Source organism: Gobio gobio (assembly GCF_949357685.1).
Source record: "Gobio gobio genome assembly, chromosome: 11".
In the NCBI taxonomy this organism is placed as follows: domain Eukaryota; kingdom Metazoa; phylum Chordata; class Actinopteri; order Cypriniformes; family Gobionidae; genus Gobio; species Gobio gobio.
In genome coordinates, this window is record NC_137104.1 from 9,483,756 (window position 1) to 9,501,461 (window position 17,706).

The 17,706-nt window shown below is 40.2% G+C and overlaps 1 protein-coding gene across 2 annotated transcripts in view; it reads right to left on the minus strand.

Moving 5' to 3' along the window:
- Positions 1–17,706, minus strand: part of vps50 (VPS50 subunit of EARP/GARPII complex) — a 253,418-nt gene that overhangs the window by 143,983 nt on the left and 91,729 nt on the right. For both annotated transcript variants that reach the window (XM_079829018.1, XM_079829017.1), the window contains exon 13: positions 552–681. In XM_079829018.1, the coding sequence (XP_079685144.1) occupies positions 552–681 (130 nt within the window). The remainder of the gene's footprint in view (positions 1–551; positions 682–17,706) is intronic.

Here is a 17,706-nt window from a genome sequence, read left to right on the forward strand (position 1 = left end):
TAATGTACTTTTTTTAATGGAAAGCAAGTCCAACATACTGCAGAAGGATTTTCCCCCATTGTCAAATGTACAAAAGGCATTATGATGGGGAATATGGGAGTGTTAATATTTGAGCCTGCTTGAACCTGATCATCTGATCAGAGCTACTGATTGCATCATGGGAAGTCTTTATGATGCTCTGTTTGGTGCCATTGTTGTTATTGTTCTTTTGCTGACTATCTCTGCATGAGTCCTGCCCAGAATCTCCTGTGTGTTTTTGCCCTGATTGTCAGCTAAAAAGTATATTACTGGCACAACATTGAATCTTTTGAATAGTGCCTTTGGTAAGACTGAAATAAAGCGCTGTCTTATCAAGAGGGATCAACTCCGCTTGCCAAAAGAGAAAACAACAATAAACTGGGAAGGTGTGCATGATTTTAACATGCGCTTATGTCAACAAAATAGTTGTTTTATGCTTAGCACACACTTTTAACATATTTAAAATACAAGTTACCTACGAAATGAACCCTTGACTCTTTATGCAGGAGATAAGAGTGACTAATTTTGCTCACCAGGAGTCGTCTCTTCTTCTTTGTAGTGCTCATCGTGCCACTGCATGGTTAGGTGGTAACTGAGCATCACCTCCCACAAGGCCTTGCAGAGGTCAGTCAAGCAGGGGATGTAGCTGTCTGTGGTAATGTGCTGGAGTGAGAAAGAAAAAAGAAAGAGCTTCAGTCTCACCGTTGCAATTTCCACAAGATACTACCAGTTTCACCAAGAGAACAACATGTGATTTCAAAAAGATGTGAGATGCAGGAGGATGACATTTTTGAGTAAAATATCTAGTTCAGTTGGAACTGATAGCAATCCGCAAGCAATCACATCATTACCACATGGCACAAGCTGATTGGCCTCTACTGATCCTGCAGCCAATGAGATTGCTTGCTCAACATTTAAATAGTCTGGTTCATTGTTTGCTGTAAGTTAGTCCTGTAGCACTAGGGTTGGGTGCTGTTCACATTTTAACCGGTATCGGTCCCAGTACCGGTACCCAACGGTACCTTTTTTCTGTACTTTTAGGATGTTTACATATATAACTGTAAAGAACTTGTAAGTCATTTATAAAAGTGTTATTGACATTATGCCAGAGCTGCCCTGGCCGCTGTCTGCCATTGTCTGTGGTGTTTGATTACTGTAATATTTACTAGTAAATAGTAGGCTATTAGGTTAGGTACTTAATTTAATTCATAAAAACAACCATATTATTGTTTTTTCTTATTAATTTAATTTCTATGAAAAGATTTCCAACAAATTATGTGTTATGTATTTTCTGGTAATCAAATGAAGACACAAGACATTTAATTTATCTTTTAATTTAATTAAACTTTTTTTGTCAAACAAAGTGCTGCACAACTGAGCACAACTATGGTTAAAATTAAAACATGAAGAAAATTATAAATTGCAATTTATAAATAAAAAAAACTTTTAAAAAAATAAAGTTTTGATAATTTATTATTATTATATTAGTGTTAGTAGTATTATTACATTGAGACGTATCTAAATTTTACTGTGCAACAGTAATTTATTTGTCAAGTTAGCCGAACTTTTATTTTGACAGGTTGCCGTGAATTTGAGTTTCTGTGTGTTTGATATGACAGTCGTTTTTCTCAAATTAGTGACTCTGTGACTCTGGAGATGACGTTTGTGCGTTCATGTCCTCATATGAGAGACAGAGATGGAAACATGCGACAGTCACGCGCAATTCTGAGTGAGAGTGTGTGAGGTAAACCCATAGACTGTAAACCGCACGTCTATGCATTCATTCGCACAGAGACACGCAGGATTCATGTTTAAATAGTCTTTTTGCGGTTTAATATTCACAGACACTAGTCTATATCACAATATGCGTTCTCAGGTACCGCAATTTGGTAGCGATTGATTTAATGTGAATCGGTACTCAGTAGTACCAACGTAATTCGGTCGGTGCCCTTAAAAGTACCGAGCTGGTACCCAACCCTATGTAGCACACTTTCAGAGTTCCTCTGAACCCCTCCACCTCCCCCAGCTCCACCTGCCTAGATCTGCAATGGGATTTATGCATGTATATTTATGCTCACAGCAATAGCACGTACGAACAGATCTAGTCCAACAAGACCAAATATATTAACATTGCCATAATCAATAACAGGCTAAAACTATTTTGAGAGTTTTCATGATTGAAGTGGGAATAATTATATTGCGAGCAGGGCACCAGTCCATTTAAAGGAATTCAATTTAAGGAAATCTAAGATAGATTTTTGTAACAATACAAAGATTTAATATCTATATATTTAGTCATTAAACGTCAATATGTTCAAGTTAAATGGTGATTAGGGCTGGATGATCTAGCTATATTTATTTTAAAAAGCATTTTTTTTATATATATTCTTAGTTATTAAGAAATGTTTTCATTAAATTAGTTAACTTTTAATCATGTGTATTCACACAAAAAATATTATGTTGCATATATTAATACATATTAATAAACAGAATAATTTCACTATATACACTCCTGTTCAAATGTTTGGGGTCAGCAAGGTATTTTGTTTTTAGGAAATTAATATGTTTATTCAGCAAGGATACACTAAACTGATCAAAAGTGACAGTAAAGACTATACAATTACAAAAGATTCCAGTTTCAAATAAATGCTGTCCTTTTGAACTTTCTTTTCAAAGAATCTTGGGGTAAATTGATAATATGAGCAGAACTGACCCCCAAATTTTACAAGCCTAAATTTGGAAAAGTTAAGTGCACGACATTTTTATACTTTCTAAGGATCCAGAGACACCTTGAAAAAACTCAAATCTGAGAAAAAGACACTAAAGATCTGCTGAGGAACCCAGTTGAGCATGACATTATGTCTTCTCAGATGTGTGTGCATCCTTAAATCAAGCTCAAGACATTTGGAAAACTGTAAATCTGACAGTGAGGGAGCATGAATACACCAGAGATAATGATTGACCTGCTGTGGACCGTAATGAATATTTACCATGCGATCAATCCTTCAAAACCTCTGAGAATCTCTTGCATTCCTTGGAACGCTATAATTAGAAATAATGCCATAGAGACAACAAAACAAGCTCCTGTCTGGGATGAGAGACTGTATATCAAATCGGGAGGTGGGCTGTGTACTGAAGTAAAATACAGTTTGAATCAACTCTGACTTCGGTGACACTGACGTTCTCAGACGAGCTGACATACTCCCTTTGGTCAGTGCGATTTGTGGCCGGGGAAAGCTGACATAAACTTTGCCATGTCTAGAACCACAGCATTGCCGACCCGTCCATACACATATTCATCAATGCTGTCAGCAGTGAGATGCTGGATCTCGGTCCCTGCCTTTTCTTCTTAACCATGCTTGGAAACGCTGCAAACTGCTGGAGCCTGGTAAATTACGATCGGCCCGAGACTCGCAGAGGGTGTTTTTGAAGGCAAGGGAACGGCACATAGCAACACGGCCTCTAGCTGTGGAAAAGCTAACAGTTTTTGCGCTTTAGTTACAATTTATGTATTAAAGTCATCACAATTCCCTACAGAACCACTGTTACTGTAAGGCTTATTTGTAGGTTTACCAATGGACTTGGTAGCCTTTTAGTTTCTTATCGTCTATTGTCAAACATTTACCTAATCTTACCCAAGTTACCTAACTTTACTGAAGTTTATTTAGGTTACAATTGAGGTCACTCTGTAGGAGCTTCAAATATGTGAACAACATTTGTAGAGCAGATGGCAGAGGCATTTTGCCAGTTCATGTTTAGGCTCTATGAGAAAGAGCATAAAAACGGAACTATTTCAGTCCAGAAAACTTTTCCATTTCAAAATATCCGAGTAACTTTTAACTGTCTGCTAAATCTTGGAACATTGGACAACAAGACACCCCACAATTTTACCTGCCATTAGTAAATAGATTTATTGTAAATTTGATCAAAAATAATGATGTAATATCACTCAAAAGCCCAAAAATACCTGCCCTCATACAAGATTAAAATGCATAATAAACTAGAGAAAAACACAAATACGAATTGACCAAAGAATGGGGTTAATTTGAAAACATACCTTTTAATGTTTATCAAAACATTCATAAATGTATTCAGTTCATGTTTAAATTGCTGTGAGTCACAGAGCAAGGTCACACAAGCTCTGATTTCTTTTCATATATTTAATGGGGACCTATTATACAGAATTCACTTGAACACCGTTGTGTCTACAGTGTGTGCAAACAACCAGCCTATAATAGTAAAAATCCACCCACTCCACTTTTTATTATAATACCCATAAATCATAAATAGTCTCTCCAAACGAGCGGTTCCATATTTCCCCCTACTCTTGATCCGACTCCAGTAGAGCTGCAACTAATGATAATTTTGATAATCGATTAGTTGGGCGATTATTTTATCGATTCATCGTATAAAAAGCCCTTTTTTTTTTATTATTGACAAAACACACTATTCCACATCCTGCCCAATGCTGTCCTTCAAACAAACATGTCAGCTGAGTGCTATGAAAACATACATTGCGAATATATCTACTCTTACAAAAATTAACCATGGTTTTACATAAAATAAAACAAACAAAAGTAATATTAATAAATAACTAACAGGGTTATTGTAGTTATTCAATGGTGACCACAAATTAACCATAGTTTCACTTCAAATGTTAATCAATACGGCAAGAACATGGCTTTATTATCTAATAGAACCATGGTTAATTTTCACAAGGGTATGTTTGTGCTATATATTATGTGTAAAAAAAAGTTACTAAGCAAAAGCAGTTTAAATCCCTACATTAAAATGAGAACAACAAAAACACAAAAAACACAAAACTCAGTGTTACCAGATAAGAGGAATGTTCTGCAGGAACACACACACATTCGCTATGGACACAGAATCCTGTTACTGTCATTTCTTTATCCTGTAGAAACGTCTTATATTTATATTCAAATTGCACGCTGTTATCCCTTTACAGTTACTAGTACTCTCATAAAATACTTGAATTACATGTTGACTTTTAAAACTAAATTTAGCGTTAGATATTTCAGCTAAATTAATGTTTTTGTGCTGAATATTAATGGTCTCCCTCTCGACTTCGTTCTGTCTGTTTGTCGTTCAGTGAAGTTTGAAGTTTAACAGACTCTCAGCATTCGTGCAAAATCTAAATACTCGCATGTAGCATTTACAAATAGTGGCATTTACAGGTGAGGCTATATCTACGGTTCTCTATATAGATCAGTGGATATAATCTGTAAAATTAACGTTTTGCGCTGAGGACGCAGACACACACACATTTTTCAAAGCACATGAGAGGGTATGTTTGGACACTTGGATCATGTACCTTTCCTGCATCAGCTCACTCTGTTTCCACTCCACTATTTCTAGATACAAATTTTGTCCATAAAAATGCGTTATTCAATACAGTAATTTGGCGCGACTGATGGAAGCGTATTGTGCACAGAGGGCAGACCCGACTAACCAATAATGAGAATCGTTATCGACGATTTTCATTATTGATTATTAACGATTTCATCAGCTAGTTTTTGCAGCCCTAGACTCCAGTTCAAGCATGTACGGCTGAACGCCGCTACTGACAATTTCGGACATATTCTGGCTGGATGACATTTTCCAGTTTTGTTGTTGCCGGAGTATCCGAAGCACGAGCTGTAAAGGCCCCGCCCTCTTCTGGAAAGGGGGTGCAGCTCATTTGCATTTAAAGGGACACAAAAATGGCGTGTTTTTGCTCACACCAAAATAGGGGAAATTTTGATAAATGATCTATGGGGTATTTTGAGCTGAAACTTCCCAGACCTTCCACTTCCACATTCTGCGGACACCTGAGACTTATATTACATCTTGTGAGAGGGGGCATAATATGTCCCTTTTAACTCTTTCCCCGCCAAAGACAGAATTTTCCGTTATTTGTGAGAAAACGCTTCCCCGACAAACACGTAATTTTCCGGGATTCCGTGTTTTCACTGTTATACGCTAGGGTGCGCTATTACACATCTTCTGAATGAGTTCAGAATCTCCTGATCAAAAAACAGGCGAAGAAGACTAAAAAAAACAAGCGATCGTATGCAAGCAGATGTATATGTAAAATAACATGATCATAAACATTAAACATCAAATAAATACATATTTTACTGAATGAAATGTCGACCCAGAACAAGCTATAGGATAGGGTGACCAAACGTCCTGCTTTCCCAGGACATGTCCTGTTTTCAAGTCCTGTCCTGGCCCTAATGTAACAATATTCTATCCATATAGAGGGGGCATACTTTAAATGTATTGAAATTAATAAGGAATCTTTGAATAAACTTTGAGTATCATTTGAGTATCTCATTGCCGGGCAGAGTGTCCTGGTTTTCGGTAATCAAAATATGGTCACCCTACTATAGGAGTGTGCAAGCTGTAGGGCTGTTGATGGACTCGATCTACTCCATCTGTGTTTGATCATCACTCTGAATCCGATCTGGATGTAGTCTTTGACAAAAACGTGGTTTTGTTCAAATGTTGCTTTTTTTAATGAAACATACCCATATTTAAAGTCGGCATGAAATGGAAGTTGCGATTGCTCTTTTCCCCCCTATTGTTATGTATATCCAAGTGAAACGGCTTCTGAAATTAGAAAAAAATTAGGGCCGGGCTTGATATCGTCCTTAGGGAATTAATTGGATTGTTGGAAGTTGGGCATTGCTAACAAAATGGAGGACATGAGACAGACCGCGATAGCCTCACCCTCGCGATGGCAAGTCCAACGACTTCAAAGGTAGCTTTCGCAAACTGGAAGTATAAGCGCTACCTTTCCCTCGTTGAGGTGAAAGGTAAGAATGTTTATGTAACGTACAACTTATGCCCAGGAAGAAAGAGTCTCTCCACGTCGGTGGCAAGTAATTCTAATCTAATGAAGCGCCTCACATCATCACATGCTGCCACAAAATTAGTGGCTAAAAACCCAGGTGATAACGTGAGCTCCACTACCAAAGGAGTAGTATAGTACTGATAATATTTACACAATATTTACACTATTGTAGGTCTACTGATAATATTTACAATAATGTATTGAATTTGATAGGTGTCTCTCACATTGTCCCACAGCAACATTACAATAGTCCGTGTACATTAATGTAAAATGTTTTATAATAATAATTTATTCTATTTAGTGTCCAATTCATTCATTTAACATATTTAATATTGGGGGCATCCAAGTTATTTGACATATTTGAACATTTGAAAAAAGAAAACAAAAAGTAACACAGTAGTTACTTTCCCTGGTAATTAGTTACTTTTCAAGATTCAAGATTCAAGATTCAAGATTCAAGATTCAAGAGTTTTATTTGTCACATACACAGTTATATACACAATATACAACTGGCAGTGAAATGTAAACAGGTCCGCTCCATGGACAGTGCAAATAACAGTTACAAGAAATTAAATAGAAATAGAATAAAGTTAGAATAAAAAGTATTAACATAAGTAGAATTATAAATAAATCAAGTAAAAGATAAAAATAGGAAATAAGATAAAAATAAAAATATAAAAAATATGTGGATGATAAGTGAGATAAACTGTAGACTTAAAAATAAGTGGTTAACATAAAATATATAATATGTATATATAAAGAAGTATAATGTGCAAGGTTTATTACAGGTTGTTACGCAGTAACAATAGGGACGTAAAGTAAAGTGCAGTGCAATTGCAGTGTGTGGATGTTAATGTTGAAAGACCGTATGTTTATGCGTGTGCGGGGGTGAAGTGAGTCACGTGACTGAGTTCAGGAGTCTGATGGCCTGGGGGAAGAAACTCCTCCTGAGTCTTTCAGTCTTTGCCATCAGGCTACGGAAGCGCTTACCAGATGGCAGCAGGGTGAAGTGAGAGTTTGCAGGGTGATTAATGTCTCTGATGATTTTAGTAGCTCTACCTCTGCAGCGTTTGGTGAAGATGTCCTGCAGAGACGGGAGAGCTGAGCCTGAGATGCGCTCGGATAAGCGCACCACTCTTTGCAGGGCTTTGCAGTCGTGACTGGTGCTGTTCCCGTACCACGCTGTGATGCACTGAGTCAGGACACTTTCTATCGCCCCTCGATAGAAAGTTTTCAGGATGGCTGGTGAAACCCTGAATTTCCTCAGCTGGCGCAGGTGGTACAGTCTTTGCCTGGCTTTTTTCACCTGTGTCTGGATGTGTGTAGTCCAGGTCAGATCCTCGGAGATGTTCACACCCAGGTATTTGAAGCTGCTCACTCTCTCTACCGGTGTCCCGCTGATCATGAGAGGGGAGTATGACCGATGCTGTCTCTTCCTGAAGTCCACAATCAGTTCTTTGGTCTTGTTAACATTCAGAGAGAGACAGTTGTCCTGGCACCATGATGTCAGTTGCTCCACTTCGTCCAAGTATGCCGTCTCATTGTTGTTGGAGATGAGACCCAGGACAACAGTATCATCAGCAAACTTGATGATCGAGGTGGAGCTGTGTGTGGACAAACAGTCATGGGTGTAGAGAGAGTAGAGCAGGGGACTCAGCACACAGCCCTGTGGAGCTCCAACACTCAGGGTGATGGAGGTGGAGGTGAACTGGCCTACTCTCACCGCCTGGGGTCTGCCAGTGAGGAAATCTTCAATCCAGAGGCAGAGAGAAGAATTCAGGCCTAGATCCAGGAGTTTGTGTGTTAGCTTAATGGGAACTATGGTGTTAAAGGCTGAGCTATAGTCAATAAATAGCAGCCTGACATAGTTCCCACTTTTGCTGTCGATGTGAGTGAGGCAGGAGTGAAGGACGTGAGAAATGGCATCTTCAGTCGATCTATTGGGACGATAGGCAAACTGAAGAGGGTCCAAAGTGTCAGGAATGGAGGAGCAAATGTTGTTTTTAATGAGTCTCTCAAAGACCTTCATGACTAAAGATGTGAGAGCCACTGGACGATAGTAATTTAGGCAAGAGGGTTTATTGATCTTAGGTACAGGGATGATGGAGGATCGTTTGAAGGAGGTGGGGACAACAGATGTAGCAAGGGACTCGTTGAATATGGATGTAAAGAGCCCTGCGAGCTGATCAGCACAGGACCGCAGAACACGACCTGAAATACCATCCGGCCCAGCAGCTTTCCTGACATCCACACGTTTGAGTGCCCTCCGAACCTCGTCCTCCGAGACAGAGATCACGTGACCGTTGCTGCTCTGAGGGACTCTCTCTGACGCGTCACTCGCCGGAGTCGCGCTGCCGCGATTACCATCAAAGCGAGCGTAGAAAGAGTTTAACTCGTTCACCAGTAACGGATCAGCTCTCACCTCTGCAGAGGATTTAGTTCCAAAAGCACAGATGGTTCTCAGTCCCTGCCACATCCGCCGGGAGTCGTTGAGTTGGAAATGAGATTCCACTCGGTCTTTATAGCGGAGTTTTGCGGCTTTAACGGCGCGCCGGAGAGCGTAACATGAAGCTTTGTACTCCCTCATATCCCCCGTTAGGAGACCGGCATTGTAAGCGGTGGTGCGCGAGTTTACTGCAGTGCGAATTGAACTGTCCACCCACGGTTTCTGATTAGGGAAGGACGTTATAGTTAATGTTTGTGTGGCTTGCTCTGTCAGTGTGTTAATAAAGCAGAGCGCCACTTCTGTGAACTCGCTGACGTCCTCAGAACTCGCGCGGAACATGTCCCAGTCGACGTCATCAAGAGCTGCCTGTAGCGTGATCTCTGAATGGGATGACCAGCGTTTGACTTCCCTCCTCACCGGGGGCTCTTGAACGAGCCTTTGTTTATATTCCGGTGTGAGGAAAATGGCGGCATGGTCCGATTTGCCAAAAGCTGGCTGTGAACGAGCTTTGTAGGCGTTCTTAAACGGAGAGTAGCAATGATCCAGTGTGTTTGCTCCTCGTGTGGGACAGGAGACATGCTGGTGAAAGTTTGGCAATACTTTCTTTAGGTTTGCTTTGTTAAAATCACCCGCGACGATGAAAGCAGCGTCGGGGTGTTTGTTTATGAAGCCGCTGGTCACATCATGGAGGGCAGATAAAGCCAGCCCCGTGTCTGCTTGTGGTGGAATATAAACGGCAGTGGTGATGACCGAGGAAAACTCCCTCGGCAGGTAGAAAGGCCGGCACATGAGAGTTAAATGTTCCAAGTGAGGCGAGCAGGATCGCGAAAGAATGGAGATGTTCCTAGGATCGCACCATTTCTTGTTTATCATGAAACACACTCCACCGCCTTTAGATTTCCCGGCCTCGGCTGTTCTGTCCATCCGAAAAACAGAGAAGTTCTCGGACGGCGTCACGGCTGTATCCGGGACCGCTGGCGTGAGCCATGTTTCGGACAGACAATAGATGTTGCAGTCTCTCATGTCCCGTTGAAAACTTATCCTGGCTCTAAGATCGTCCATCTTATTCTCCAAGGATTGGACATTTGCGAGCAAAATGCTCGGGAGAGGAGGACTGAATGCTCTTTTTCTCAGTCTGTTGCGGATCCCAGCGCGTTTCCCGCGGTGTTTTTTGAATCTTCGCCGTCGACTCGAGTGGCCATTGTTCAACTCGGCGTCCCGGCGAATCTCAGATGGAAGATTGGAGAAAGTGTCCTGAAACAGGTCAGTGTAGCGGTAACCAATTTCCAGAAGTGTTTTGCTGTCGTAACAGATCAAAGCAGATGATCCGTTGGAAAAAATAGAGAGTAAAAGAGAGTAGAATAATAAATAAAAGCAAAGTCTTAGCGGAGCGACCTGAACGGCGACCGAGCACGGCGGCGCCATCTTTGGAAAGGGTGTTACTTTGGAAAGGCATTACTTTTATAATGATGTAACTCTGTTACTAACTCAGTTACTATTTGTAAGAAGTAACTAGTAACTATAACTAATTACTTAATTTTACTTTTAAACGTGCCCAACACTGGAGTTAAGTAACTGTGCTTATATTTTCTGCACACAAATCAGTAATTAATTGAAGTGAATGGTGGGTTCTTACATATTTATACTAAATATTTTGTAAAAAAAAAAATAATAATAATAATAATAATAATGATAAGGCAGTGATGAGTAACAGACAAGAAAAGAAAAAAATCTTTGAGAAAATGGAAGCTTCCAAACAAATGAAAACCTCTGAACATATTAAAACACATTATTTCAAATCAATTCCTTGATACATAAACTTGGTTCAGCCCTGTTTTGACCCATTACTCAAGAACCAGTGCGTCCTAAAAACCTAAACAAGTGTTTACCCTGCATTTTGAGAGAGTTGGTCAAGGAAACCACTTACCCATTGAGACTTTAAAACAAACAATCAAATGAATAAAACACTCATTCACTTTTGTATTCACATGCTGAGACACAATGCGACCTGATCCGAGTGGTTGCGATAAACCTAATTAGGTCTGTGCTGCATACAGAAAAAGCTCTGGGCATTTAGAGGTGATTCATCACTTACGGTAATTCTGCAGTAACAGATAAACAAGCTCATATGAAACCATCCCACACAACTCATTACACTAGAGCGTCTACAAATAATGCAATGAACAGCGGCTCAAGTATTATACCAAAGGAAATGTGTAACATTGCCAAAGCTGCCAAAACGTAATACTCATGTCCAAAAGCAATTATTATCTGAGCTATGCGTCTCATTTGAAGTGGACTGTTTGGGACACAACCTACAACCTTTCTTTGAATAAAGTTGTATAGTTGCTATCACTAAGTGTGAGGATGCTCAGATGGATTAACACTGATCCAATAGTTACCACACAGGAAGTATAGTAATACTCATTGATGTCAAATGACTCCTGTAGATGAGCAGAAGGAAAAGTCATTCATCCCATTCAAACAATCAATCCCCCATCCTCTTCAGATGACTTCCTGCTATGAGAATCGAGGTATTGTTGCCTGGCAACTGAGAGTTGGTGGAGGGAAAGGATGATAAATGTCTTTCTAATCTCAAAGGAGTCATATTAGACAGACAGATGGACATTTATAGCTGAAATTTCGATAAGAACGTTTCACGCTTTGAGACGACGCATGGGATTAAGGCATGTGGACAGAAATGGACTCAGGTCAGCTGTGACTTCATTGAATGATGAGCTGGGAATTGCATAAAAAAAAAACATGAAAAAGTTCTTTCAAGTATTCTTGCTTTTTCTCCCTACAGTCTCAAAGACGGTTGTTTCAGGGCTAAACGCAATGTGCCGTGCCGTGATGGATCAACACTGCTGGGCAGCAGAGGTGGCCGCCTTCCTAAATGCAGCGGAATCGTGTCCATTTTCGTAGTAAATTTCTAAAATAAAAGAGAGGGAAAACAAAGTGGGAGGAAAACGCTGCTGCCGTCAGCAGTCTGTAAACATGTAAAGTCAGCAAATCTCTGTGGCGTCTTCACTTCATAACCAAGCTGAAGTAGTTACACCACAGATGGCAGAGCTGGAGAGGCTCAGTCACGATCAAGGGTTTTCTAGCTCATCAGGAACAGGATGTGAGGATCATACGGCTTTGTGACATTAGGCTACTTCCAAGTTTATGGCTACGTAAGGGTGGGATGAGACACTTAGCTCACGAGACGAGACACGAGATTGGGTTCATGAGAACGAGACGAGATTCTTACATAGTATTTTTAAGAAATCCTCAATGATGAAATGCATAACTAGAAAAATTGTTTGCAGGTGCATTTTGAAATGTTTTAACTCATCTTGTAATGAATGTAATTTCAGAGTATGAATTATCATATGCAGTAAAAGACAACAATACTCAAGCACTGTAAAAGCTTTTTCCACAAACTCAACTGACTGGCTTTTCTTTTTTTTATTATTGTCTCTTCAGACCTTAGAACAGCACATTATTTATGAGCTTCTACAACTTTTGACCTCCTAACTGAACTCCTTTCCACAAATTGATCATAGATCAAGTGCAAACATAATCAAAGTACTCAATATTCTCCATATTCAAAGTGCAAATAGAGACCACATTTTCTTCAAGCATGATATCGAGCTGAGAGGTGGTTACAACTACACAGATAGCTTTCATATTGAGAGAAATTTGCATGCCTCAGGGAGTCGCTTTCAAACAGTGGTAACGTATTGAAATTGCGTTTGAATATGCGCTCCAGTTTACTTTTACTTTCATATTCGCGATCGTGTGTCCTCTGTGAATTGGGAGGGGTGGTGCTGAACGCGCATTTAAAATAGACATTTCAGTTGCGCAACGAATCCACGGCCACGGTTCTGTCGGTCTTCTCATCACGTGATCAGTGCTGCCCACTATGTACTACTCGGAACAGCTCGCATTGGATGATCTGATGGAATCGAAGCGACCGTTATCCACTGGAATTAAAAAAAAATATTTCTATAAAAAGCAAAACTACAGTGGAGGCGTAATGTAAATGCAGCGGTGACATATTCTATCCTAACTTCAACCTCACACTCTGTCATGACAATATGATGCGAGATAGCTTTTCACCGCGTTACATTTTAGTCACACCCCTATGGCTACGTTCACACTGCGAGCCTTGGGTTGCATGTCCACAAAAGCGTTTTTAGCCGGCTAAAATATAAAAAACAAAGAGGAGGATGCAAAAAAAGAGAGCTGAGTTTTTAAACATTTATGATAGCCCTCGTGTTTTGCTTGTATATGGAGCAGTCATTAATACTTATAAGTTCTGACACCTTTCAAAACTTCCTTGATAACCTCGGATATGTAAAATCTCAAGAGTCCCATGAGCGTAGAATTGTGATGGATGTTGATCTAGTGACGTAAAAGTTGCATGAATACCAATATGACTGTTCAGACTGAGGTCGCATTGCAAAACATCTGACCTGTATCACATTTAGGACCACATACAGTGGGGAGAACAAGTATTTCACACACTGCCGATCTTACAAAGCATGTAGAAGTCTGTAATTTTATCATAGGTACTCTTCAACTGTGAGAGACAGACTCATGATTTTTAAATAATGAATTTGCATTTTATTGCATGACATAAGTATTTGATCACCAACCAACCAGTAAGAATTCCAGTTCTCACAGACCTGTTCATTTTTCTTTAAGAAACCCTCCTGTTCTCCACTCATTAACTGCACCTGTTTCAACTCATTACCTGTATAAAAGAACACCTTTCCACACACTCAATCAAACAGACTCCAACCTCTCCACAATGGCCAAGGGATAAAATTGTAGACCTGCAGAAGGCTGGGATGGGCTACAGAACAATAGGCAAGCAGCTTGGTGAGAAGGCAACAACTGTTGGCGCAATTATTAGAAAAAGAAGTTCAAGATGACGGTCAATCTCCCTTGGTCTGGGGCACCATGCAAGATCTCACCTTGTGGGGCATCAATGATCATTAGGAAGGTAAGGGATCAGCCCAGAACTACACGGCAGGACCTGGTCAATGACCTGAAGAGAGCTGGGACCACAGTCCAGTGGAGGAAGAAGAAGCATGAGTACAACCCCAAGAACACCATCCCAACCGTGAAGCATGGAGGTGGAAACATCATTCTTTGGGGATGCTTTTCTGCAAAGGGGACAGGACGACTGCACCTTATTGAGGGGAGGATGGATGGGGCCATGTATCGCGAGATCTTGTCCAACAACCTCCTTCCCTCAGTAAGAGCATTGAAGATGGGTCGTGGCTGGGTCTTCCAGCATGACAACGACCCGAAACACACAGCCTGGGCAACTAAGGAGTGGCTCCGTAAGAAGCATCTCAAGGTCCTGGAGTGGCCTAGCCAGTCTCCAGACCTGAACCCAATAGAAAATCTTTGGAGGGAGCTTAAAGTCTGTATTGCCCAGCGACAGCCCCGAAACCTGAAGGATCTGGAGAAGGTCTGTATGGAGGAGTGGGCCAAAATCCCTGCTGCAGTGTGTGCAAACCTGGTCAAGAACTACAGGAAACGTATGATCTCTGTAATTGCAAACAAAGGTTTCTGTACCAAATATTCAATAAGTTCTGCTTTTCTGATGTATCAAATACGTATGTCATGCAATAAAATGCAAATGAATTACTAAATCATAAAATGTGATTTTCTGGATTTTTGCTTTAGATAAAAATATCCGATTCCATGTGGTTTGAGCCGTTCACACTACCATTACAAAAATAGATGAGTCACATTTGAGCCGGATTTGGGCCACATTTGCCTGCAGTCTGAACATAGCCAAAAGGCACGTTTTCACTGCAGGAACTTTACCCAAGAACTAAGGACTTTGGGGTGGTACTCGGTGTGTTTGGACCACAGGAACCGGGGTCTAAATGAAGTTCCAGGTAAAAATTTTCCCCTCGAAACAGCCCTGCTCGCGAGGTAGTACTTTTTCAAAGTTTAGGAACTTTCGGGGGTGGGACTTGGGTGCTGAACATGCTGATTGGTTGAGCTCACCCTGACATTTTATTTTAACCTAAAAGTCTGTTGCTGTGAGTGCAGTAAGAGTTGTTTGCTATTCGTATCAACATTGAAGTTTAAAAAATGACTGATGGACCAACAACGAGGTTCATGCTTAGTCCACAGTGTGTGTGTGTGTGTGTGTGTGTGTGTGTGTGTGTGTGTGTGTGTGTGTGTGTGTGTGTGTGTGTGTGTGTGTGTGTGTGTGTGTGTGTGTGTGTGTGTGTGTGTGTGTGTGTGTGTATACACTTAAACTTGGAAGTTTAAGGGCCCTTTCAAAGTGAAATGTCCAGTCACTGGCACTAAACGTGGTGTTCAATTTCGTCAGAAACCGTTAAATGGGACTGTGGCAACATATTCCATTGGCAGTTCGTAAATGAAGTGTCCGGTGAGTGGCGATAAAAGGTTAAAGAGTTGTGTATTTCCAATGCGCCTGGATTGGATGAATCACATACTGAAAAACCGACATATTTATCCGATTAATACAGTAATGAGGGTTCATCATCTTCCCACATGATTATCAAACAATGGTAGAGTAATTAGCCTAGTGAAGGATTGACGCTTAGAAAAGAGCTCAGGACAGACCGAAAATCAGCTCTGGAAATCTCTCGAGCGCTGCTCCAACATCTTCACTAAGAGTCAAACGTCAATGAGCCACTTTCCACCCAAACGTTGATCTCTGACATCCTCCAGAGAGGAGAAAAAAGCTTTGCTGACCAGATTCTTTATGAGGGATTAATGAAATGCAAGTCAATTTCTATTAACACTCTTAGCTTTAATTCTAGAGCTGCACCTTTTGGGAACCTTATGGGGAAACATTCAACCCGACCAAGTATGTGGTCAATTTTCACATACAGTGTACACATAGAGAACGACAACTCATTCCTTAGTTCAGCAGTACAACTCATGAAGCTTTAATCGTTAATGAGCAGCTGCAACCTGAAGTTTGTAACCTTCATTCATCCTTTACATTAGATTGGGCTCAAAAAGGCCTACTGCTGTGTGTGCAGCCTTCCTTATTAGACACATCAATGTAGTCCCCCTGCTAAACAGAATCAATCAAACGTTCCCACATTTGGAACTTCCACTGTCAAAACTCCACATGCGGTCCTTGCGCGAGAGTCGGCTCTCAAAACGTGGCATCATCAGAGATGCCACAGATAACGGTTTTCACATATTTACTATTCAGGAGGCTGCCTGACAGATTAGAATCCGACAGCATGATAGCACAGAAGACGGACTGTTCAGATGAAAATTGTGAAAGCTATTAATATAACTAGGGGTGGGAAGCGAAAACTGATTCTCATTCAAAATTCATTTTTAAAAACATTTTCATGAAATTTGGTTCCATTAACAGTTCTCAAACATGCATTCCTCCACTGGTGTGAATGGAAAACCATCCTATAATACTGAATCTACAGTGTGAAACATACAGAATGACTGGTGCGGTGCAATTTCCTAACAATGACTCTTCTTTTTAACACTAGAACTGCCAGGGGCTGTATACCGAAAACCGAAAATAAAATGTACCCATGCACATGATTACTGTTTTGATACGGCTAAAAAAAACTAATATGTCACTGTATTACGCCAGTCTTCACAAAGTAATGTATAGAGTCATGGAATGATTATTTTTAGTCATCAACTATGTTTTTCTCCTGTTGTTTTATGCTATTTTAAGCAGCCTACACTAATCACTTTTTGGTGAATATAGGCTAAATCAGCCTGCAATGACAACGATAATTAGAAAGAAATTAATACATATATTTGCGTGGTGTAATATTATAAAATGTCATGAATCACATATTAAGATAACCCATGTTATTTAAATTACTAAAATACCTTAAATAGACAATAAAGAGAAATATTAATCCACCGCACTGCATAGGATGTATGACAAAGGATGACATGCGATGTACATGTGCGATGACAAATTCAAGTGCAGTTTCACCTATTTAATTATGAATTTGTTTAGTTATATAATTTATAATTTGAATAAGAGATTTGAATCTCCTCTCAATAGATCTTCGTTTGTGTGTGACAGAGGGATTCCTGCCGCTGTTTTGACTCCTTTACACACTTTATAAGCTCTTCATGAGTTCTCAGCTGGTCAAAATACCATCATATGTAGCTAAGCACATACAACGAGCACATTTAGCCCAGCACACAGCATTATTTTGGATGTTCGGTAAGTTACGCCGCAAAATATACGTAATAAAAGCCGACCAATCATGTTGTGAACAAAAGATCCTTATAAAAGATACAAAAATGCCTTAAGGTTCATTATCTTTAGGTCCGGAGTTAAAATGCCAATGTGAACGCTAAGCGGACCAAGACTAAATGTTTTTTATTTTGTCTGGACCAAATT